The sequence below is a fragment of the Thunnus albacares genome, chromosome 11 (genome assembly GCF_914725855.1).
Source record: "Thunnus albacares chromosome 11, fThuAlb1.1, whole genome shotgun sequence".
Classification (NCBI taxonomy): Eukaryota; Metazoa; Chordata; class Actinopteri; order Scombriformes; family Scombridae; genus Thunnus; species Thunnus albacares.
Window position 1 is genome coordinate 30,365,345 of NC_058116.1, and position 24,486 is coordinate 30,389,830.

At 39.1% G+C, this 24,486-nt stretch overlaps 2 protein-coding genes and 1 long non-coding RNA gene across 6 annotated transcripts in view; 2 read left to right on the forward strand and 1 right to left on the reverse strand.

Annotated features, from left to right (window-relative positions):
• On the forward strand, positions 1 to 17,118 carry LOC122991654 (interleukin-10 receptor subunit beta-like). Its single transcript, XM_044364841.1, has 8 exons — positions 1 to 125; positions 1,094 to 1,236; positions 2,040 to 2,169; positions 3,361 to 3,533; positions 4,097 to 4,245; positions 5,050 to 5,209; positions 6,384 to 6,499; positions 13,633 to 17,118. The coding sequence occupies exons 2-8, from the start codon at positions 1,188 to 1,190 to the stop codon at positions 14,389 to 14,391; spliced, it is 1,536 nt and encodes a 511-aa protein (XP_044220776.1). The 5' UTR covers positions 1 to 125; positions 1,094 to 1,187; the 3' UTR covers positions 14,392 to 17,118.
• The window catches only part of LOC122991658, a 24,332-nt gene continuing 11,697 nt past the window's right edge, over positions 11,852 to 24,486 (reverse strand). Inside the window, exons 2-4 of the long non-coding RNA XR_006405884.1 lie at positions 20,375 to 20,382; positions 16,238 to 16,251; positions 11,852 to 12,155 (exon numbers count right to left, since the gene is read on the reverse strand). This is a non-coding gene — a long non-coding RNA (uncharacterized LOC122991658). The remainder of the gene's footprint in view (positions 12,156 to 16,237; positions 16,252 to 20,374; positions 20,383 to 24,486) is intronic.
• LOC122991655 (interferon alpha/beta receptor 2-like) overlaps positions 17,400 to 24,486 on the forward strand; it is a 14,102-nt gene continuing 7,015 nt past the window's right edge. Inside the window, exons 1-4 of one of the 4 annotated variants that reach the window (XM_044364844.1) lie at positions 17,400 to 17,578; positions 17,927 to 18,095; positions 21,522 to 21,697; positions 22,932 to 23,092. In XM_044364844.1, the coding sequence (XP_044220779.1) occupies positions 17,518 to 17,578; positions 17,927 to 18,095; positions 21,522 to 21,697; positions 22,932 to 23,092 (567 nt within the window). In that variant the 5' untranslated portion in view covers positions 17,400 to 17,517. Of the gene's footprint in view, positions 17,607 to 17,634; positions 17,679 to 17,926; positions 18,096 to 21,521; positions 21,698 to 22,931; positions 23,093 to 24,486 lie in introns of those variants that run through there. The other 3 variants (XM_044364842.1, XM_044364843.1, XM_044364845.1) reach the window with 3 other exon arrangements.

Here is a 24,486-nt window from a genome sequence, read left to right on the forward strand (position 1 = left end):
GGGGATTTTTCCTGCAGGACCGTGAATGCAGCAGCGGCTGTTGTAACGGTGTGTGTGTTTTTGACGCTCCGAGTCTCTGCGGTCGTCGAAATTGATGGATAAACATGAAAAGCTCCCCAGTACAGGTAGCTGTAATATCTAACACATTACTGCGTGTTACGAACAGTTTGTAGCTTTGGACTCGTTATTTAAACTTCGCTAGTTAGCTTAGCTTACATGCTAGTCAGTTAGCTAGCCGTGTATACATTTCCGGCGAGTGGGTGTCTTGAGGGATGAGTTTTTGGGGCAAAGTTAACGTTACTACTAAGAGATAAAGTTATCTCTCTTTAGCAGCTCAGGTTGTATTTTTCTGAATGAAAGTGACGTTTAAGTTTTAGGCTTACAAAGCTGGTACACGGCAGGGAGAGTGGAGGCATTCAGCAAATCTCTCGTTAACTTACAGGATAGAAGTTAACGGTGTTGACATGATGTTAAAAACGAGTCGTGACTTTGCTCATTCACAGTAAAGTTCACTGTCAGATGGTGTCAGTTGAAAATAAACCCGCAATAAAGTTTGATTTCATTTTCACATTCATCGTATTCACGGCGGATTTATTGATTTTGGGTGTCAATCAAACACCTTTTTCCTTTTCTTCTTAAATGTGATGAGTCGATCTTATCCTGGGAAGATGTAACTGTGTCATTTTTCACACTTCATTTTATAGACCAAATGATTAACTGAATAAAATAATCAGCAGATCAATCGATAATGAAAGTAATCGTTTAGTTGCAGCACTAAATCAAGAGCAAAATGTGACGTCATGAAATGTTTTGCTTTGTTTAATAAAACAATCCCAAATATTCTGTTAATATAATGTAAGAAATATAAGAAAGGCAGCAAATTCTCATATTAAAAACCATAAAAATCTTTTGCATTTTTGCTTGAAAAATAGTTGTGCATTAATATTCTTTAGATTTATTAATCAATTTATCGATTAATCATCGCAGCTCTAATCATTTTACATTCATTTGGCAGATACTTTTGTCCAAAACCTTTTTAAGATATTGAACTACTGATAAAAATGTCAGTGAGTCTAACTCTTTGTTATGACAGGCAGTGTTCATGTGAAAAGTGAAAGCAGCAGCAGCAGCAGCAGCAGAGTCCGGAGCGGAGTGGCGGGAGCTGCAGCGGAGATGGTTTGGCTGTCATGATTGCTCTCATCTGGATGCTCACATGGCTGCCTCAGGTCCTGCCAGGTGAGTCCACAGTCAGGTGATGTTAGGTTACACTTAAACTACCCTGAAGCACTGCTCCACCCACAGTCAACATTGTTCTGTTTTGTGGTTTATGCAACAAAAAAAAAAAAACCCTGAATTACATTGTAATGAGTCATAAAAGCATCAACAGTGTGATCTGTGTGTACATAAACACAAACGTGTCAGACCCTGTTGCTAAGGGTTTGCATATCTTCCATTTGGCTCAGCATTAAAAAAAAAAGAAAGAAATACTGTACTTGTAATAGCTTATTATATTATTTACAAGTCAAATAACTGACTTTGCCTCAATGCAAACACTATCAGTCAATTAGGCAACAAACATCATTGCATCTCAGATATAAATAGATATTTAAATATCCATTCAAAGTCACAGGTGACTTTATTTAGAATCGAACTTCTACCATATACAGTATATATACACCTGTACAATCTAATGCAACCCAATACAACAGCTCTAAATTCTACATTTACTAAACTTGACATCATCAGAAAGGTGATAATTCTACTTTATGTATATTATTGAGGTGGTAGTGGATGGTGGTGGTGGTGTACTGTAGTGCATTATATTGAATGCTGTTCCTAATATTTTGTCCACTCCATTAACATACATGAGGGGGGCAAAATATAAGGAGCTAAATGGGCTTAAACCCAGCGTCTGAACCAGGAAATACAAATAATAAAATTTAAAGAGAGCTGACGGCAAGACAACATACACCCTTTAAGCTACGCACTCCATTTTGAGTTTCTTGTACTTCTAATATCCTGTTTGTTTGTGTTCCCAGCTATGAGTGAACTCCCCCCGCCAGTCAACTTGACCCTGACCTCCAACCATTTCATTCATATCCTGAAATGGGCGTCAGCGCCAGGCACACCCACGGGAGTCTACTACCAGGTTGACATCTCCAAAGTGACGTAAGTTTCACCTGTTAGTGTTTATACTTACAGCTGTGTCCTGAACCAGTCCGTCTCTGCCTTTCTGCCGCAGGCACTTCTGGATTTGTCAGAACAGATCAGATACAACAGGAAAAAGTTAACAGATGTTTGTTTGACACCCAAAAGATGTTTTGAAGAACTAGCAGCTGTAGAAACTCGTACTAAGTTGGAGTATTAAGTCTTTATCCATTTAGTGCTACAAGCAGGTTCATGTTTAATACTTAAGTCACAACAGATGCTCTGATCTGATAGTATTGAGACCGATACTGATCCAATTAAAGGATCATTTCAGTTTATTTCACCCTGGCGTATTTCCCATAAATGTGACCATTGTGAATAGAGCTGCAATGTTTAGTCAGTTAATTGATTAGTTGCCAACTATTACCTTAATCGACAACTATTTTAATAATCAATTAATCGTTTTGAGTCTGTTTTTTTTAAGAAAAAAATGTCCAAATTCTGTGTTTTCAGCTTCTTAAATGTGAATATTTTCTAGTTCCTTTAGTCCTCTATGATCATAGACTAAATATCTTTGGGTTTTGGACTGTTGGTCGGGACAAAACGAGACATTTGAGGACTCCTTGTGCTGTGGGATATTATGCTAACGAAATGCAAACTCAGATTAAACTACTTCGATGGCTACGTTCTGTGTTTACTATTGGTCAGACAAGTGTTTGAAATAATAGAAATCATGTTTATTTAGAAAACCGTAGGAGACTCTCAGAGTTTTCCTCAATATTGTTTAGTGTGAGTCCTCGTTTCCCTGAATCACTATAACGGAGGTGGCGAGTGCAAAGTTAACATGATAACATGAGAGTCACAATAGCTTTTAACTTTTACGGGAAAACGTGAGGTTAAAATAAACCAGAATTATCCTTTTTAAGCCAATCATTTATCAGCCAAACGTCACAGATCCACTATATATAGTTTTCTGCTCTGCTCTGTGTATTTACAGCTGATGCTTCACCATTTTTCATGCGCTGTACGGTAAACAGTATCGTAATGTGAAGGCAGTGGTTGACCTTTACAGTGAAACCAGAAGTGATGACAGCTAACATTATCAAAAACTGAACTCCTCATCTTGTTTCTGACCGTATATTTTGTTGGATTAAAAACGAGACTGATTGGCTCTTTTGACCCGCTTCTTTTCCTCCTCTTCCTGTCCTGCAGAGGAACCTTTCATCCAGTAACTGGCTGCGAGCGTGTCCAGCACCCACTGGTTTGCAACCTGACGGAGGCCTTCTCCAAGTATGAAGAGGTCTATTTTACCCGGGTTACAGCACGGCTGGAAACACAAACCTCACAACCGTCCATCTACAAAAGATTTCAACCCATCAGAGACAGTAAGTGACGCTGTTCTGAAACTAGAAGCTGATGAATAAGAGGGACAGCAAACAGGAAGTTAATTTAAATAATGATCATTGAGTTTGAGAACATTTTACTGCTCTCTGTATCTAATTTATTGCGAGATACAAAACCTGCTTCACTACCTGAACTTGTTTACGTTCTGGCAACACTCTTTTGTAGTGTTTTCATGTCAAAATATTCACATTACATCAGGGGGGGAAAAAAAAGGTTTTGTGCTGAACGTCCCACATCAGTCAGCTGATTACCTGCTGGACAGACTTTTGTAAAACACCTGCAAGCTACAATACTAATGTTGCTACTGACCATCAGAAGATCCCTTCATAACGCATTCATGAGCAGATTAGCGGCACTTCACTAAAATACTTTTTGTCTTCTGGGAAATGTTTGTAGTTCTTGGCTACTTGACAACATTACAGTGTTTCCTCTTGTCTTATTGCAAAGGGTTTTGTTCCTTGTAAATCACATGACGATTCCTCGAAGTGATTGTGTCATGCGGTGGAAGTTTTAGTTATGTTTTGTTCCTGTGTCTGTCCATCAGCTCGCCTGGACCTGCCGCTGCTGACTGTGACGCCATGTAACAGAAGTCTGTGTGTGGACCTTCAGCCTCACATGGAGCACCTGAGGGAGCGCTATGACCTGTTAAAATACGAACTCAGGATCCAGAGCAGAGATACAGACAGAGACAAGGTAGAGTAGATGGACTCACACACACAGAGAGTGTTTTAGGAAAACTGGTTTGTCCTGTTGTGCCACCATGAGACACATTCAGACCAAAAATATCATAAATATAATTTTAAAAAAAAAGCTGTGTTGTTGCTGCAGGTACAGGTGATAAGATATGATACAGGAAGTCTGGCTTCATTTTTACATCCGTGTGTCTCCAAATTTCCTTCCACATTTGTCTTGAAACTCAGCTGTAAACTGTGTTCATTTAAAAACATCAACATGGAGCTGTGATGAGATTACAGGTGTTATAAGGAAAATATTAAAAAAATATGTTGAACTTTCTCTAAATAAGGAAATATGATGCTTCCCTTTAGTTCAGTGTTCACTCACAGTCACATCAAATACCTTTTGTATACTGTCACGAATCGTCCCAGACATGTTTAACAAATACAATTATTATGAACTTCAGATAAAATAAAACTAATAATGTTAGTCAGGTGGGTCAGTGATGAAACTAACGAGTCCCTGGAGGGGAAAAAATACAGCAACACTTGCATGAATTAGGAAATGACTGTTGGTAATGTAAGCTGTAAGTACAGAGGATTTACTGGACTGATTGTGTAAAAGAAGTACAAAGAGCCTACAGAGAGGAAGGATGTCACAATACAATTTAAGTGTGACATTAAAAGATCAGTTAATGCATTTAAGGTTAGATGCAGCATCTGTACTGCACCTGTTGCATGTTGTACCTCAACCTATGCGCGCAATGCTGTTCGTCTTGTACTGATGTAACGTCTGTCTGTGGTCTCCGCTGATGTTTTGCAGTTCATCGGCAACATCAAGCCTCTGAGCAGGAAGATTCTGACGGACCTGGTCCCTGGTAGAGAGTACTGCGTCTCAGTCCGCTTCTTTGACAACCTGATCCACAGGAACTCCAGCTACAGCCAACCTCAGTGTGCCTTCGCTCCTGACGTCTACCCTGCAGGTACAGCCCTGATGGTTTTTAATCAATATCTGTGTCTGAGTAGAGAAAATAATTCACTTTGTACTGTACATTTACTGCCAGACTGACTACTCACTACTAACCTTTTCTTCTGCTCCGCTCACATCCACCGTCACTTCTCTGCCGCTCGCTCTTTCCCGCTCGCTACGCAAACATATTACGCAATATCACCAATAGTTTTCTAGGTAACAACACGGAGGTTGACTCACGTTTCAGAACAGCGCCGCACAAAGACTCCCAAACGCTGTTGATTTCCGAATGAACGGATACTTGGCGTTATTTTTGGCATTTAAAAAAATAGATGTTTGGCCTGGCGGGGAGTTCTTGTTGTGATAATTATGGGAGAAACACTGATTCAGTAAACGTTGAGTACAGTTTACAGTACGGAGATTATTACGGACGATAGCATATCGACCAGCAGACTACAGCGCTACTAATTATCACCCGCCAAGCACCAAATGCGGGTAGATTTTCCGTTTAATCTCGGAAGGCTATTCGCCACACTGGCGGGTAAATGTTTGTACCAAAGTAGTCATGTAATAAAATATCTGCCCTGATGGCTAATGTTTACCCCTATACAGCGGAGACACACGCAGCACCATGCGTCTAAACAGTGAATCATGGCGGCAACTGTTTTCTGTTTCGTCTCAAGGATCGTGAGGTAAACGGTCGAATACAGCGTTAAGGTTACAAAGTCATCCACCAGGAATGTGGGCTTGCATGCACGTGATTGGCCAACACCTTTTCCTCTGCAGTGTCACCCTGCTGCGTTTTGTAACGTGAAGGGTGATGTCAGTCTGAACGCCGCCTTGGTTTTGTTTCCCAACAGTTGTTGGCGTCATTTTTCAGGCTTTGAAAACATCACCAGTAACATCACTCTCTTCACTCGCTGGCATGTCTCTCGAGTTTTACAGCGGCTTGTTGAAAACCTTCCCCAACATCTGCAGCGCTTTTATCGTAGTTTAAATATAATTTCATTTACCTCTCACTGTTCCTTCATCAGGTAATGTTAAAATAAAAATTGTCTGCCACTCGAACTTTTAGTTGCCTGTGATGTTGATGAAGGAATTGAAGCTTGCTCTACTATTACACACATTACAGTACAAGTCTCTGTGTGTGTGTGTGTGTGTGAATAATAGTGTTTTCCTCTCTGCAGACGCGTTGATCTCTGGTGTGGTCTGTTCCCTGGTGATGTGTGGTGTGGTCGTACTGGGCCTGCTGGGCTTCACTGGTTTCATCTGTCTGAAACGGAGGCCACTGCCAGCAGTTCTGGTAAGTTATAGTGTTATAATGGTAGTTATGGTGAAGTACAAGCAGTACTTTTCCCCCTCTGAGATGAGAGAGGATTTAACATATTTCTGTGCCACATCTCTGGCTTAACATATATAATATACACAAACATCCTTTAATACAGAATATACACTGCTTTCATCTGTAGACGATACTGGAGAAACAATCCGACAGATAATTAATCAGCAACTATTCTGATAATCAAATAATCGTTTTTGTCATTTTTTTAAAGTAAAAATGTCAAATATTCCCCAGTTCCAGCTGGTCATTTGTGGGGTTTGGCTGCTTCGTTTTCTTTTGTGTGATAATTAATTAAATTTTTGGACAGTTGGTTGAACAAAAAAGACAATTTGATGGCGTCACTTCGGTCGTTTTTCACAGAAAACATTATACAGTATGTTTCATAGTTTAGTTGGTTTAATCTTAAATATTGCTGGTAAGTGATTCACTATTTCCTTAAAGAGGACACATATTCTGCACATTTCCAGGTTTATATTTATATTCTGGGGCTCTACTGGAATATATTTGCATGATTTCCAGTTAAAAACTCCTTATTTATCTTCTACTGGTCCTTTATGCAGCCCCTCAGTTCAGCCTCTGTCTGAAACAGGCCGTTTTAGTTACTGTCTCTTTAAGGCCCCGCCTCCTGATGAGCCCACTCTGTTCTGATTGGTCAGCTTTCAGGAAGCTTCTCCTGACTCTGGAGGCTACGTAAACAAACTACAGTAGCAGGATTTTGCTTATTTTTCTCCTTCTTTACTTGAAATATAAACTTTTCAAATACATTCGTACATGTTGGAGGTGAATCAGATCCAGAATATGTGAGTGAACAACGTGCACAACGTTAGCAACAAAGGCTACAGAGCAACAGCATCACGAGGAGGAAGTAGAGGTGACAAACGAAGCATTAAGAGCAGAATGAAGCCCTGACTTTTGACTCGAAGGCGACATTTTTACATATGTTCGCCTCAAGTTTCTGAACTTTGACCATCACAGTATATAAATGACAGAAAATCACGAAAAGCATGATATATCTCCTTTAACCTTATTCATCCAGTACTGTAGAGAGCTACTTTTATAATCTACACTAACCTGCACAGCAGATCTGTTGTGAGTTTACACCTAATTCAAAAAAAACCTGAACACATGATGTCAAATCACTGCAGGAACAGAAATAACAAGGTAAACGTGGATATACTGTCGTTTTTTTGTTCATTTTTACATCCAAAGGAACGACACCAAATGCAAAAAAAATACAGTGTTGTACTGTTTCTATATTGATGAAAGTAAAGAGTTTCTGTGGTTTTAGATCTCATCTAAGATCCTCTGATATGTGACGCGAGTCGACAAAATACCACGATCTGATCAAGAAATTAAGATTTTAACATTTATCGTATGACTGAATATAACATAATCAAAGTTTCAGTGTTATTAGCCATCATTGCTTAATATGTTTATAGAGCTGCAGCAATTAATCAATTAGTTCATTGACAGAAATGTATTATTATTGCAGTAATTGAATAATCGTTTTTAATTATCACTTGTTTTTGTTGATAGTAAAGTTAATATCTTTGTATTTTTGGACTGTTTGTCAGACAAAACAAAACAGTTTAAGATGTCATCTTGAACTTCGGGGAAATTCTAAGAAGAAGAAGATAATCTGCAGATAATAAAAAGTGAAAATAATAATAAATGACAGCCCATAATAAGTCGATCATACAGTGAACACGGTGTTTTATTTGTGATTCGACAGCAACAACAGTTCAGCTTTTTCTTAGTAAAGCAACAGGAAAGAACTTCAGGCGGAAACGTAAAACACTCGCACGTTCAACACCGGCTCTGAGCTGTATCATGGATGTGGTTGATTTGTGGTAACAGAAGAAAAAAAAAAAAAAAGACAGACAGCTGCAAGCAACCTCAGAGTTTCTTCTGCAACAATCCTGCAACCCAACGGCTACTTTGGTAGATATGTTTTGTAGATACGTTTTTCTTCTTAGAAAAGGTTGAACTGAAAAGCGCCGGTAGTTCCTGGATGTTAGATGATCAGAAAAGTAGAGACACTTTGCAAAAAAAAGCCTTTCAGAGTTCAATACATGTAAGTCAAAATAAAAGGATGAGGAGTATTTGAATAACCCTTTTATGCATCAGCGTCAGCCGCTGTTTACTGCGATTGTGATTTGATTGTGTCGCCTTCTGGGTGAGAAAAACAGAATAAAACTGAACACGATTTGAGAAATTTTCTAATATAAGTATCAAAAACAGCCAGAGCGTGTCACCTCTGTGAAATCCCGTTTGATGTTTCATACTGTGTCAAACGGCGCGCTAGCTGTGAGTCAGGATCATTAAACATCCCCCAGTCTGAGAGACATGTAGTAAACCGCTGGGGCGGTTGTTTCTCAGACACACTGAAAACCACCAAATATGTTTTGTTTGTTAAATTGTTTTGACAGTTTTAGGGTTGTATGTGAAGGCAGATGTCATAATGAGAGCTGTGTGTGAGAGATAATAGTCACAGCAGCATTTTAATGCTTTTTTATCAACAAATGATGATATTCTAGTTGAACCAAAGTGCTGTTATCTGTTCTGGTCAGATAGATGATGATGATGATGTTATGTACCTGTGTTAGACATCATATAACAGCCTCGTTTTAACAGTCGTCCACTGAACTTCACCTTTCCTTTGGTGGCCAAACAGTTTCCACTGTGCTCAGAAAAATAAAGGGCTTTAACTTTTATTTTGTAGACTAACGATGACAGACGAGGGTCACGCTCACACACTATCGGGCAAAACGTTTCGGGCCGTCCAGCCTTCATCATCGTCACAACCAGGCGGTATAGAGAGATGCCTTTTTAATTAGCAAACACACAGCTGATCCATTTTAATGACAATCAGACGATCAGCAGCGGAACAATAGAGAAGGTGGAAGCTAGTTCAGGCCTGCAGCTAACGATTAATCTGTCGATTAGTTGTTTGGTCTATAAAACGGTGAAAGTATTTTGATAATTGATTAATCATTTGTAGTATTTTCTTAGGGGAAGAAAAAGTCATAAATATCTGGTTCAGCTTCTCAGATGAATTTAATATAATACAAATTCATATTTTCTTGTTTCGTTGGTTTTCACTGATAATAAACTGAATATCTTTGGGACAAAACACGACATTAAAGGACGTCGCTTCGGCCATTTTTCACAATTTTCTGACATTTCATAAACCAAACTACTGATCAGTTCATCAAGACAATAATCAGATTTAATCAATAATGAAAATAATCTTTAGTTGCAGCCCTAGCTCATACATAAATATAGTAATAAATATATAGATATAGATATAGATATATACTGGATATAGATATAGATTCCTCCTTCAACAGATTAATGTGAAAACAAACATCCAGCTGAAGAAGAAAAACACATTTTTGAGCAGAAGGAGCCTTTAAGGAATCATTCAGAGATGTCTAGAGATATAAAGTATAAATGTTATCACTCAGCATTTTGCTCATGCAGTGTAAAAATGATGAAAAATGTAGGTAAGACCGAAAATGATTGTAATGAATTGCTGCCGCATTTTGTAAATGCCGTTATGATTAATTACTGACGGTAATTAATATGTGAAAACATAGAAAAAATGAGACTATTATTCACTCGATAGTCACCAGTAACTTTTGAAACCTTCGCTCCTCATCATCATCGGCTTCATTCAGCGCCTGCGATAGAAGAGCTGTTACAGCGTGGGCGTCGTTTACAGTTAACCTTTTATTATTTGTGGCGTTGGTCTGATGCGAGGGGGGATTTGAACACGCTTTTTTATAAAATACTGTGTGGTTTCATGTTCCATTATTAATGGCCACAAGCTCAACCAGAGTGCCACCAAGACACTGAGGGGTTTTTCCCCTTCATACAGAGATTGTATGTGGTCAATAAATAAAGCGTGTAATTCAGAGGGATGCGAGGCTCGCGGTTGCTCACCAACTGTCTCCTTTCCAAGCACATCTATGCACCTAGCAGTTTGTGGAATCTCACTTCCTTTTAATTTGATTCAGCAACATTTCCGCCGGTGAGAAACAAAGCACACAGGAAAAAAGTTACATTTGGTTAAATGTCAGAACATGTGCATACGTGTGAACGTCTGTTAGCAGTCTGAAAGGTCGATGTCTGGCTGTCTGATGACAGCCGAGCGTCCGTTCTGTTTATTAACCTCCATGAAACACAGTTCAGGTTCAGCTCGTTGTAGTAACTGATGAAAAGTGTGAAAACTTCAACATTTGATGAAAATATCTTTCCAAACTGGTTGAAAAGTAAGAAAATTAGGGCTAAAAGGACTTGTTGATCAATAATTGTAATAATTAAAGTCATTTATTCTCTCAAAATGCCAAATATTTGTAGGTAACAGTTTCTCTAACTAGGGATGCGCGATATTATCGGCTCGTCATCGGTATCGGCCGATATAAGTTCTAAAATGAAATATCGGCATCAGCCCGAAATGAACATTTTCTGCCGATTATGAGAGGCCGATTTGTCGCCTTCTCCTCCGCCGCCTGACTGTGCTTCCCTCCACGGACTGTTTCACCCTGACGGTCCCGGTGTTTCCTCCGCAGGCTGCACTTCACTCAGCCGCCCGTCAGACCTGCTGCTTCTTCTAGCGGAGGCTAGCTGGCTGTGCTTCCCTCCGGTCATGCTGTGGCTAACGCTCCGCTAGCCTCTCAGCTAACGTTAGCCCCGGCTCTCGTGTGTGTGTGGATCTAACCGGAGCACCGAGCCCCAGTTTATTATTCAGGTTAAAGTGGGAGGAAGCAGCTGATCTGATGGGCGGCTGAGTGAAATGGAGGAGCTCCACGGAGGAGCTGCCATGTTCGGCTGCACAGATAGGAAACACCTTGGTTGACAGGATGTACCACTCTGTTTGGAAAAAAATCTTTTTGGTTTATAACGGTGTTTGGCAACCAGTGTATTAGGTTCATTACCGCCACCTTCTGCTCCGGAGTGTGGACCAGAGATTAAATCCTCCACATTAATTCTGTCTGTCTAATAAACTCAATGAAAACTCTACTGCTCCTCCAACTTGGCAGGTTCATTAAAGTTTTAATGCTGAGCTCCTGAACTCCAGTCTTCCTAAATTCTTCCTTCATATATTGTCTTTCTTGATCATACTTAGTACAATCTATGCTTGCATGTATAATAGTCTCCTCAGCCAGCTGGAAAAAAATATGTACATATATCAGTATCGGCAATCAGCCACAACGAGTTGGAAATATCGGCAAAAAATCCAATATCGTGCATCCCTATCTCTAACTAATATTTATTTCATTATATCTACAAACAGACATCACACTGGGCTCTGGGAACATTTTTTTCTTTATTTTTTGACATTTTTAGAGATTTAAACACTTTGAAAAGTAATTGACAGATTAACAACATATTACTATGATAACACAGCAACAAGTGTAACATTTCCTGATTGACAATATAATAAAATATTATTGATGATTCCAATTATAAGATTCTTATCAGCAGAAACTGCTGATTTGTTCAGGTGGAGGAGTCTGACTCAGGAAATGAGAAGACATTAGTTATGGCGTTAATTCAGGTGATAATCGTTTTGTTTTGTTTTTTCAATATGTTGAAATAAATAACGATAATACTAAAAGTGTAAATCACAGTTGTAAAAAGTATAAATAAGAACTATAAACAAGACACTATGCTGATTAAAGTTAACTCAAGTCACGCACTTTGTACACAGTTTACTTTACTATATCTCTACCTGACCTTGGTTACCATGGAGACAACCAGCCTTATCAGTACCGCTGCATATCCAACCTCAGTAGACAGAGAGGTCATGACCTGCTGTTCCCAGGATAGAGAAGGACCAGATAACGACCTGTGGAACACAAATATTTATGACATATAACATAGGTTATGCATATTCAATAGTCATCATTAATTGATTATTAATTATCTTGCCTGTTAAATATTAGGAGAAGTAAAAGTACCAATACAGCAAAAATACTCAAAAAGTCCTGCATGAAAAATCCTACTGCAGTAAAAGTACATAAGTATTATGAGCTTGATGTAGTTAAAGTATTGCAGTAAAAGTACATAAGTATTATGAGCTTGATGTAGTTAAAGTATTGCAGTAAAAGTACATAAGTATTATGAGCTTGATGTAGTTAAAGTATTGCAGTAAAAGTACATAAGTATTATGAGCTTGATGTAGTTAAAGTATTGCAGTAAAAGTAGTGGTTTGGTCCCTCTGACTGATATATTATTATATATGACATCATTAGATTATTAATAGTGAAGCATCAGTGTTAGAGCAGCATGTTACTGTTGTAGCTGCTGGAGGTGGAGCTAGTTTACACTACTTTATATACAGTTAGCTAGTTTAGTCCAGTGGTTCCCAACCTAGGGGTCGGGCCCCTCCAAAGGGTCAGCAGATAAATCTGAGGGGTGGTGAGATGATTAATGGGAGAGGAAAGAAGAAAAAACAAAGTTCTGATACACAAATCTGTTTTCAGTTTTTGGACTTTTTCTCTAATCTTTGATTTTTGCTGAAATATTGGATCATTTGAACATTTATTGAAATGAAAGCATGTGAGAAGTTTAGAGGGAAAAATCACTATTTGGTGGAGCTGTTAACAACTCATAGACATGTGAAATGTGACCCCGACTACACACTGCTTTTTGTAAGACGTCAAAAGCCAAAAAGGTTGGAAACCACTGGTTTCATCTTTAACAATGTGTTGTATTTTAAAAGCTTGTTATATTATCCATTGTGTCAAATCTTCATCTGAAAAGTAACTAAAGCTGTCAAATAAATGTAGTGGAGTAGAAAGTACAATATTTCCCTCTGAAATGCAGAAAGTAGCATCACATGGAAATACTCAAGTAAAGTACAAGTACCTCAAAACTGTACTTAAGTGCAGTACTTGAGTAAATGTACTTAGTTACTTTCCATCACTGCAAACAACTGATCAATTGTCTCTTGAGTCACTGATTATTTTTTCTCTCTTATCAGCTCAGCACCAGCTAGTTGGATTTCTGTAAATCTGATCTGATAGTTTTAACACATTTCTTTGTCTTTCTCTGTCTGTCTTTTCTTCTTCTTCTCTGCGTCTCAGACATCCATCCGTCACTTGGAGGAGGTTCTGGTCATCCAACTCCGCAACCCCTCCTTCTCTCCCCTCTCGAATATTAGAGCAACGCTGCCCTCTTCAGGCGGAAAGAGGAGCAGTCAGACACCGTCAGACGAGAGCGACGGAGAGAGTGATACGGAGAACACAGCTGGGAGCAAAGGAGGAGGTTATAAACTGCGGGGGGGCACCAACCTCCTCTCTGCCTCCTCTTCATCCTCGACATCTTCATCAGCTCCTTCGCCCAGCTTGTCCTCAAACCCCAAAGCCGTGCTTCTCCCACCAGACTTCTTCAGTCCCCAACCCGAAGCCCAGATATCAGCACCGAACCCAACATACATGGCTTCGCTCTCTGATTCCCTCCCAGAGTCAGTCCACAGTCCTCCTGCAGACACTGACAGCTCGACTGTAGAAAGAATAGAGCTAAAGGAGGAGGAGGAGGAGGAGGAGGAGGAGGAAGGAGATGGGAGCAGCCAGGCCGTGAATCTCCTCACATTAACTTTTGGCAGGCGTGAGGAGAAAGAGGAGGAGGAGGAGGAGGAGGAGGAAGAGGAGGAGGAGGAGAAATCACATGTTGACATTTCTGAGGTGGAGTCTCCCTTCGCCACCCTCATCCTGCCCTCACAGACTGTGGACACGGAGGGGGTTGCCATAGAAACAATTTCCTGCTCGGTTGTTGTCGAAGAAGAGGAAGAGGAAGAGGAAGAGGATGCAGAGCTGTGTGGGTATATGAGGCGCCCAGTCTAAGGTGTTATTATAGAAAGCTTTACAGCAGTTTTTGTCTTTTTTTTTTTGTACTTTTATAAATTAAATTAAATACGGAGAGACTATGAAGCGGCGCACGTAGCAGCGCCGCTCATTTCCAACCAAAACCACCAGTACGAACAGATTCACTGTCTTCAGCTGCGTCATCGTATACAGCGACTGAGAAAACATTAATACTGACCCTCCCTAATGCTCTGTCAGTGTCAGCGATGGGGGGGACAAAATCCACAATCTGAATCTCAATCTGTTCAAAAATATATATCAGAAACTAATATGAGGCTTCAACCATCCAAATTAGTAAAATCAAGAACATATTTTCCTTTTTTTTTTTGTAAAAATTCCTCCACTGTAGCTCAACAAGGGAAACAAAGTGGGAAATGTATACTAAAAAGATCTGTGGAAGATGTTTACTTGACTGAAGCTTCATGTTAGATTTGTATGAGGATTGTAAAAACAGTTTTGATGTTCATTTGGGATCCTGACTGTTGTTTTAAGACAGATGAGAAGTGATTTTAGGAAAAGTTGGTTCATTCACTGTTTTTTTCTTTGTGACTTGTACGAATCATCACATTTATTTTATGATCGGCATATTTTTTTTGCAACAAATCCTCTACAGTTTAGTCGTCGCTTGAGTCACTCCGACAGCTGCCTCAGTGTCACCGTGCAGTGAATCATCACCTACTGTACTGTATAGACTAAATGTCTTCTCATCTAGAATCTGCGTAACTCGACCACCGCCCCCCGTCTGTCTCCTGGACCACTTTGCTTTGCGTTTATGTGATGTCACACCATTCACTTTTTATTTCTGTCACAGCACACGTCACTCTGATGACACATTGCCGGCAGCTGAATTTATGTTTTGTTATCGTTTAGCTGCTCCGCGGTTTAGACGCATCAAACGTGCACCTCCTCATGAGCGGGCGGCGTCGAGAGTTCGGTGAATCTGCCTCGTACGAGCGAAGCTCACAGAAGAACATGAGAACGAGGCCTCGTAGCATTCCTGCCCTTATAGTTTCCTGTAAAGTCGTGCAGCCGTGTACATCAGCGCTTCCTCTGCTGCTAGTAGGACAGTCGAGTTACAGCTCACAACATAAAGAAATGAGTTTGATTTGAGCCAGAAGAAAAGCTACTATTTCTAAACCACAGCCTGCAAATGTTTGCACTCATTTGATGTTTTGATCAGCAGCTTGAGATCTACTTGATAAGGGAAGACTTGATATTTTAGCTTTTCCTCATGCAGGGACTTCTGGGCATTAGGAGATGGAATATGTACTGTGAAGTTCATGCAAAAAACACTTAAATAGAGTTTGTGCAGTCCATAGTGCGTTTTTATTTTTTCTGCAGGGATCCGGCCAAACATATTTATTAATATAACAACACATGGAGTTAATTTAGGACCTGACAGATTGATAGCAAAGGAAACCTGAACCCTCAGAGTAGAAGAATAAAGGCTTATTTGTAGGTACATGTTAGTATTTCTCTCTATCAGTGGTATAGTTTTAAGTAGTCTGAGTAGGAAACGATGATGATATTTAACAGTTTGGCAGCAGCTTAAGATGATATTTTAACTTCAAACATTCTCCTTCATCCTGCACTGAAAATCGAATTAGTGAAAATAGTTTGACGATACAAAAGAAAAGGTCCAATCATGAGTACTGTGTTGCTTTTTTTATTTTATTTTATTTTTTTTTAATTTTTTGTGAATGTTAGAATTTGCCTCACATCCATTCAACTGCAGCCGACCTGAATGTGTGATGATGTTGTAACTGGAGCTGAGACGATCGATTATTTTAGCGTCGGAAAATGAAAATCGATTGATCGTTCGAACAAAACTGACAAACACTTGCTGCTTTTCTTGGACTCTTGGTCAGACAAATCAAGCGATTTGTATCTGTATGTCATGTTTTTTTTTGCCTTTTTATTTGACAATTGAAAGTGCAGAGAGACAAGAAACAGAGGCAGAGACCTGCAACAAAGGTCTTGTGTCTGTAATGGAAACACAGATGTTGCAGTTATTTACCAGTAGGGGGCCCCTAATGGGCATTTTCAACTTCTGGCATTTTATAGATTAAAAAAAAAAAAAAAAGAATCAATCAAAAATAATCGGCAAATTCATGAATAATGATAATTATCTCTGTCGTAGTTACTGTTTTATAGATTTCTGTTAAAAAGGCACCTTGAGATCATGTATGTTTACCAGATGATTTTGCACATGTTCAGACTTTATAGCGAGATGATGTAAAAAAAAAAAAAAAAAATCTCAACTATTTGGATTTCTGAACAGTTTTTATATGATCACCGTGTAAAACCAGGTCATTCCAAATGTAATGACCCAGTCGTGGAAACTTTGGTTGTTGTACATGTATTTGTCTTCCAGCTGTGCACTGTTTATAATCAGGTTGAATTGTGACTGTATGGGAAACATCAGTGAATGATTGTTATATAGTCTACAACATACTGTATAGTCATATGGATACCATTATGTTTTTTATTTTTCTATCTTACTACATGCACAGTATTATAATTGTTAACAATGCACTTATTTGTCACACGTTGCATGAGGATAGTGAGGTCATGCATGTGTTATTGTAAGTATACAGCCAACATACTTGCCATCTGTATAACTGTGTCAACCTTTAAAACTCATGTTAATCAATGTTCAGCCATATATATGTACATTTAAAAACAAATAAAGTGACATTTCAGACATCTGGTTTTACCATTTGTACTACTTCACTACTTTAAATCCAACAAGTTTTCCAAACTGCACAGACAAGTCAAATAATCAACACAACAACAACAAAAACAAAAACTCACACAGATTAGACAGCAGGTGAGGTAGAGTGTGATAAGTCCAGCCCTGGATCACTTTCTGACTTATAACGGTGAAGCTTCACACAGTTAAATGCAGGATTTTGAAGGACAAAGCACAGGGAGGGACTTCTGGGGAAATAGAAACTCAACCCTGTTCATGCTATCAGTGTTGTTTCCCAACCCCCACACATACCCCCGGCTCCCTCCCATCCCTGTCTATATGTTGAGTGCTCGAACCTAAAAACAAGAGCAATATCACATCTTGTCAAACAGCAAGCAGTCCATGGAGGGACGATGGGGTTTTGGATGTTTCTTCTTCTGTGTTTTCAGCTTGGTAATGTTCCCTGGACTGAAGGTGGGGAGGAAAGACTGGGGTTCAAATGGTGAATATGTGAGATGAAGTGTCATGGAAGGACTTTGTATGTGTTTTTTTCTGCCTGTGTTTGATTGTTTAGGTAAGTTGTGTGTAAATTTAAATGTGTGCATGTTGGCAGGAAGAGTAAATACTTCATATTGCTGTTAATCTCTATAGTTTCTCATGGCTCAGAGTGAGCAACTCATAGGTGTATAGCGAAGGTACATAAACAGGAAATGTTTTGTGCAGACCACAGGTTTAGCAACATGTAGTGATGCAGAGCTGGAAAATTATAAGAAAGACCAAATTTTCTCTTTTTTAATACTATGATTCTCTCCTCGTCTGCAGGGAAGTGTGATCCCCTCCCTGCACCTTCCAACGTCTCCATCTCTTCCTTCAACATGGAGCATACGCTCAGCTTCCTGCCAGGCCCCGAGACGCCCCCCGACACCCACTTCACAGTCCAAATCCTCAACCCCAGGTATTCAGTCAACAGGATGTACAGGGGAAAAGAAAAGTGAGGTGATAAGACAAGGGTTGACAGACTCTGATCTGTGATTCATGACTTCCTTTTTTTGCACTTTGTACCTACTGAGCTGCTGGTGACCAACATCTGAAACAGTCTCTGAACCGCGTTTTCCTCAGTCATCCTGAAGCACACAGCTTTAACTGCCAATTGCTAGATTTTTTTATTTTTTTTAATCATTTTACTTTATTAACCAGAGCTCCTACACCCACCTACACCTTTGCTAACTGCGGTGACTAGCGGGGGGCTGAATACAGACGGGTCATAGACAGTATACGTGTTAATCTGGGCGCTGCGTCTCAGCCGGCGCCGTAGTGGACCAACGGTTCTGGCCGCTCTCTGCAGTAGAGATTATCAGACTTTTGTGTTGCATTTGGATGTTTTAAAGAAAGAAATATCAAGAAACAAGGAATAATTTCACAATACTGTCACCAAAATGTTGAATTTAATAAACCGTTATCACTATAAACTATATGTTAAGTGGCTTTAATCTTTGCAGTAGGACTTTCTATTGTGAATTTATGAGGAGATTCTTATTATTCTTATTATTATTATCATTATTTATTATTCCATTTATTAACAGCCAACCTGGACAGAGCCACATTCACACACAGGAGCCATAAACTCATATGGATCACATTTCTCAGACGCAAACATGCAGCCTCGAAGCTCATTTTCATTTTCCCGCTGCTTTAGGTTTTGTTTCTACAGAACAGCTGATTGATGAGAATACTTAACTGTTAAACTGGAACTGATGATATAACTGACTGTACGCATCACTTACTGTAGATAGGTTGGGAAATAACAGTGGAGTGAGAAAATATTAAAGCTGAATTGTGAAGCATGTTGACCTAAACTTCCTCTCCACCCCCCAAAGAAAGAGGATAACAAAAACAGGGATTTATTCATCTCGTATCGTGCCTTATAAGATCTGATGGGACTGATTAGGAAAGTGAAGCCCAATGGATGTAATACCATCTTCTGTATTTTTAAAAGTTCTGCCAATTATTGGCCCCGCTGTATCTGCTATTCTCAATTCCTCAGTGTCTTCAGGATGTGTCCTGTCTCATCTTAAACACATTACTATCCAGCCCATATTAAAGAAACCTAATGTAGTTCCTGCTCTGCCCAAGAACTATAAGCCTGTATCTAAACTCTAACCGCTACGCTGGAGAGACATAGTATTTATGATAAGTTTCAGTTCTACTCTACTGAAACTGCTCCTCTGAGGGTCTCTAACGACATTTTCGTGTCCTCTGATGCAGGTGATTCCGTTCCAGCGCTGCTTGATCTCAGTTCTGCATTTGACACAGTAGATTGGGTGGTATATCAGGCGTAGCATTAGACTGGTTTATATCATGTTTCACTGACAGAAGTTTTACCGTCTCTGTTGGTGACTCTTTGTCTGAGTTCTATCCACTCTCTTGTGGTGTCCCACAAGGTTCGGTTCTGGGGCCCCTGTTATTTTCTCTATATTTGCTGCTCAGTTCCACTTTTCATTCAAACCTATTGAGGCTTTTAGGTTATCCAGCATCCTAGACTGTCTTAACACTATTAAAGACCGGACGGCAGAAAATTTTCTACAGCTCAATGCTGATAAGACGTAGGTTCTGGTTTTTATTAGTATTGGGCCTCTTTCCTCCACTGCACACTCCAGACTGCGTAGCTTAGGGGTAATATTTGATCAATCCTCGTCGTTTGACACCCATGTAAAGCAGCTGACCAGATCTTGTTTTTTCCACTTAAGAAATATCAGTAAACTGAGATCTGTAGTTTCAACAGCTGAACTAGAGATGCTTATACCTGCTTTTATCGCATCTCTTGACTACTGTAATGCACTTTTCTCCTCACAAGTATCTATCTAGTAGTATCTCTGCCCTTGATCGTCTGCAGACAATCTAAAATGCTGCTGCAAGACTACTCACTAGCTCATATTACCCCTATACTTATTTGTGACTAATGCCTATGAAAAGCACTATATAAATACATTTGAATTTCTTACTTACTAACTTTAGCCAGGAGCTAAAACAGCCTGTTTCAGACAGAGGCTGAACTGAGGGGCTGCATAAAGGACCAGTAGAAGATAAATAAGGAGTTTTTAACTGTAAATCATACAAAGACAGTCCAGTAGAGCCCCAGAATATAAATATTGAGCTGGAAATGTGCATGATATTTAATGACTAAAAAACATATTGAGTCTCTATTCTGTATTTTTTTTAATCATATTACAACAATAAGAATATGAAAACAGAAATACTTCTAAAATAAACACAATGAACTTTAATCTATAGTAGTTAATTAACTTATTGTTACTTTACATTAAACAGAAGTATATTGGTATTAAAAAACATAACTTTGGATAAACAAAATATTCTGTATTACACATAAATTGTTGGTTCCTGCTGCAGGTACTTATGCTGAAAATGAACACAGCCATGTTGCTGTTCTGGATAAATGCTGCATGTGCACCAGCTGAGCTCAGTGAAGGTCATATGTTTCATTTTTCTTTCTGAACCTTTCCTATAGCCTGTGAGTAATCACTTTCTATTTTCAGGAAGTGTGAGTGTTGTTTATATCAGTATGACGCAGAAAGCCCAGTTAGTTTCCTTTTTATTAAGCTAAGGGATGAGATTTGTTGTAATATGATTATCAGTGTGTTGCTAGTTAAGTTTCTTTTCACCTGCTGTGGTGTGAGTCATTTTTTCTTATATTTTCCGGTTATCATCAAGGCAACACAAGTTTCTTTGTACTGCAGTTGTGAACAAAAGTGCTTTACATAAAAGATTAAAGGCATTTAAGGATATGAAAGAAACACAAGAAATTATAAAAAAGATACATTTAAAAAGGGTTTAAGAGTAAAATAAAACAGAAGAAAATAAGCTAAAATAGAATAAAACAAATAAAACAGACAGCCACAGCGTAGTGCCAGGTATGAATAATTATCCTCAAATTTGATTTAATAAAAAACAGAAGAAACAGAAAAGTCTTCAGCTTTGATTTTAAAGAACTGAGTTTTTGTTTTTGTTTTTATTTATTTACACCAATAAGACACCAAAAAAAAAAAAAAAAAAAAATGCATTTAAGGAGTAACAAAAGGATCATGCGGTCAGTGTGGGAGTTTGTTCAGATATGTGCTGCATATAAACTGATTTCTGTCCTGTCCAAGAAAACCTGAGAGATCAGATCTAAACCATTCAGTGCTTTTTAAACCAACAGCAGTATTTGAAAATAAATTATCGAATCAGCTGCAGCTGTTTGATCGACCTGTAATGACACTGTTACATTAGTAGACCTGCTGGGACATGAATGATATGATGATATGTTCTTACAGTGATAGTAGGCTGATCTTGTAATTGTCTTAATGTGTCTAGTGTCTATTAAAAGTCTCTCTCTCCTACTTTCCTTTTCACTTTGGAGGAAGAGCACGTGGAAAGAGGTGGCTTCCTGTTCGGAGCTGACGGCCGGACAGACGTGTGACCTCACCAGAGCATTCCAGGAACCGTTTGATCACTACTATGCCCGTGTCCAGGCCTTCACACCCACCCAGAAGTCTGATTGGAAAATATCAAGGCAGTTCCAGCCCCTGTCAGACAGTGAGCCACCACCAACACAATTATGACACATGGAAGATTTAAACATTTCATTCACAGAGAAGCAGAGCAGCTCTGGAGGTAGAAATAATCTCATTGGCTGAGCTAAAACTCTTCACTTAGTGATAACTGTGGCAGATATGCCACTCAAGATTCACAATCCTCCAAATTAAACGATGAAATACATTATTTGTGAAGTGTTCTCTGATCTGATGCCCCTACCAGCAGGACCAGCAGGACCAGCAGGACCAGCAGGTCATTTGTCAACAAACATCTGCTTAAAATAAATCTGTTTTATGATGGGACAACGCTGTGGTTAAGGTTTTGTTTAGGGAAAGAACATGTTCTGGATCAGAATAAGTGCTTAAGGTTAGGAAAACATCATCGATGGGGAACAATTACTTCCTCATTAAGGTAAAGGGATCTTCATCGTCATGGCTACAATTATAAACACACGTTAACGTCCGAGTGCCGGTTCAATTCCAGCCACTGACCTTCGCTGCATGACATATCCCTCTCTCCCTCTCCCATGTTTCCTGTTTCCCCACACTTTCAACTGTAAAAAGGCAAAAAATGTGAAAAAATAATCTCAAAGATCTCCTCTAGACAAGTATAATACATGTAAAAATACTCTGCCAGGAACAATAATGTATGTCTGATATGGTTTTTCCATAAAAAAATGTATAATTACCACTTTAAAATCTTTAAAATGGCATCTACTCATTCTCCCCCAATAAAATTCAGAATCTCTAAATATGCAAATATTGTTAATTTCAAAAGTTTTCTTGCTGGACACAAGATGTCTCCTACTTCACTGTAAAGTTTATTGTCAGTGTTTGTGCGATGGAGGCTTCAAGTTTCCACATCACACTTGTGTAAATTACATACTGGAGCTGGAATCCTAAAGGTGTAAACCCCTTTTCTAACACATTAAGAGGATTAATCCATTCTTTACACTTTTGTTCATGTGTTTTTGGTTTTGGAAAGGCTAAAAACGAAGACAGAATCCTCCAAACTTGTTATATATGGATTATGTACTGTATGGAGTATCATTCTGCACAACGTGTTGAGAAATTCAGAACTTAACAAGCGTGCTGTGCATAGTTATGATTACGATTGGTCAATTGGCAAACTTTAATGTCAATGCCAATCTTTGCTTCAGTTTTTTAAATTATGATTAGTCCTGCAGTGAATCCACTTACCAGTTAGATGAACATGAGTTTGTTTCTCCCTGTAGCTGTGATGGGTCCTCTCGATGTTTCTGTGTCCGGCTGTGGGAACTGTTTGCTCGTCCAGGTCAGTCTTCCCAAATCAAAGGGTCTACAGCAGCACCAGCAGTTTCAAAGCTTCTACAGAGTAATCGACTTCAATGTGCAAAGGACCCGGGACGGAGTACAGGTATGAGTCAGGCTTAAAAAATAAGGCTGGCTATTTTTTCTTATTGTCAACAAATCTCATGTGCAGATCCAAACCAACAATGAATTAATCTACTTACAAGTATTGTGTGTATATCCAATGCCTGATATATCTTATTCCTCTGTGCCGTAGACGTCTGTTGTTATCCAAAAACTATTAAAAATACGTCATTGAGTCACACCACTGCACTGGGTGACATGTTCTTTCATTATGAAGAGTTTGGTCACATTAGATTGTTTAGAAACGGCTCCAAAGACTAAAAACAGCGATCACATTTTCAGTCTCCGGAGAGTAGTTCTGTGTAAGGCAGAGAGTATGTTCCATTTACAGCTTTACCAGCTTGTTGTGCTACATATCATAACCTCTTTGACTTCATCCTAAAGTTCGGAACATACTCTTTGTCTGAACAATCTAACGTGACGAAACTCTTCATAATGAAGGAACATGTCATCCAATGCAGCAGTGTGGCTCATTGACATGGGTCAGTCCTGATGAACCAGATAATTATTATCCAACTCTCACCTCATCTCTACAGAACCTTTTAATCTATTTTGGGATCATTGTTCTGGTTTTCCAGCCCAAAAACTGCTTTCAACAACCAGGTTTCCAGCAGCAGCAGGCAGCTGCTTTTCATTGAAAACGCTCTGATAAACACACCGTCCACTACCTGCTCAGAAACAGCAGACAGTCAAATTTAGCAACTAAAGAGCCAAATGCTGTGTGTTTATGAAGAGCTGGTGGAGACCAAACTAGAGCTAAAAAACATTCATGTGGACAGAAACACAACTCCAAATGAATGATGATGATTAAATTACAAGCTTTTTGTGTCTGCTGAATGTGCAAATAGGCAACTATTTGCTCACGCATTCACTATAACAGCTTTGTAAAGTGATAATATGTCTGTTGTATTTATAGCTTTTTCTGCTGCCCTCAATGGCCAAAACAAAAATCAATTAACGCAGCTTTTAGTGGCTATAGTTGGTATTTTTTATAACAAAACTGTATGAACTATGTAGTAGTGTGTAATGTGTAGGTTGTGGCTCGTAGTGATGAACCTACAGAGAATTAACAGTGACTCTGCAGCTCCTATCGGCTTTACGGAGCTTCATAGCAAGTTTCAGTTCATTGTTTATCTGCCCAGCTGCAACTTTACTGTTTTGGTTCGCTCTCATAGCTTAATTTTAGGCTCAGCAGGCAGCTGTTTTGTCACTGGCAGTACTTTGTTAAGGTTAGGGACAGATCATGGTCTTGGTTTAATACAGAAAAAAGCACAGGCCTAAACCATTAAAACAAAATGTACTTACTGGAAAAACTGAACATCCGACTCCTTAGAGGGTCTTTTATCATAACCAAACACTGAACAAGACTTTTTTAGG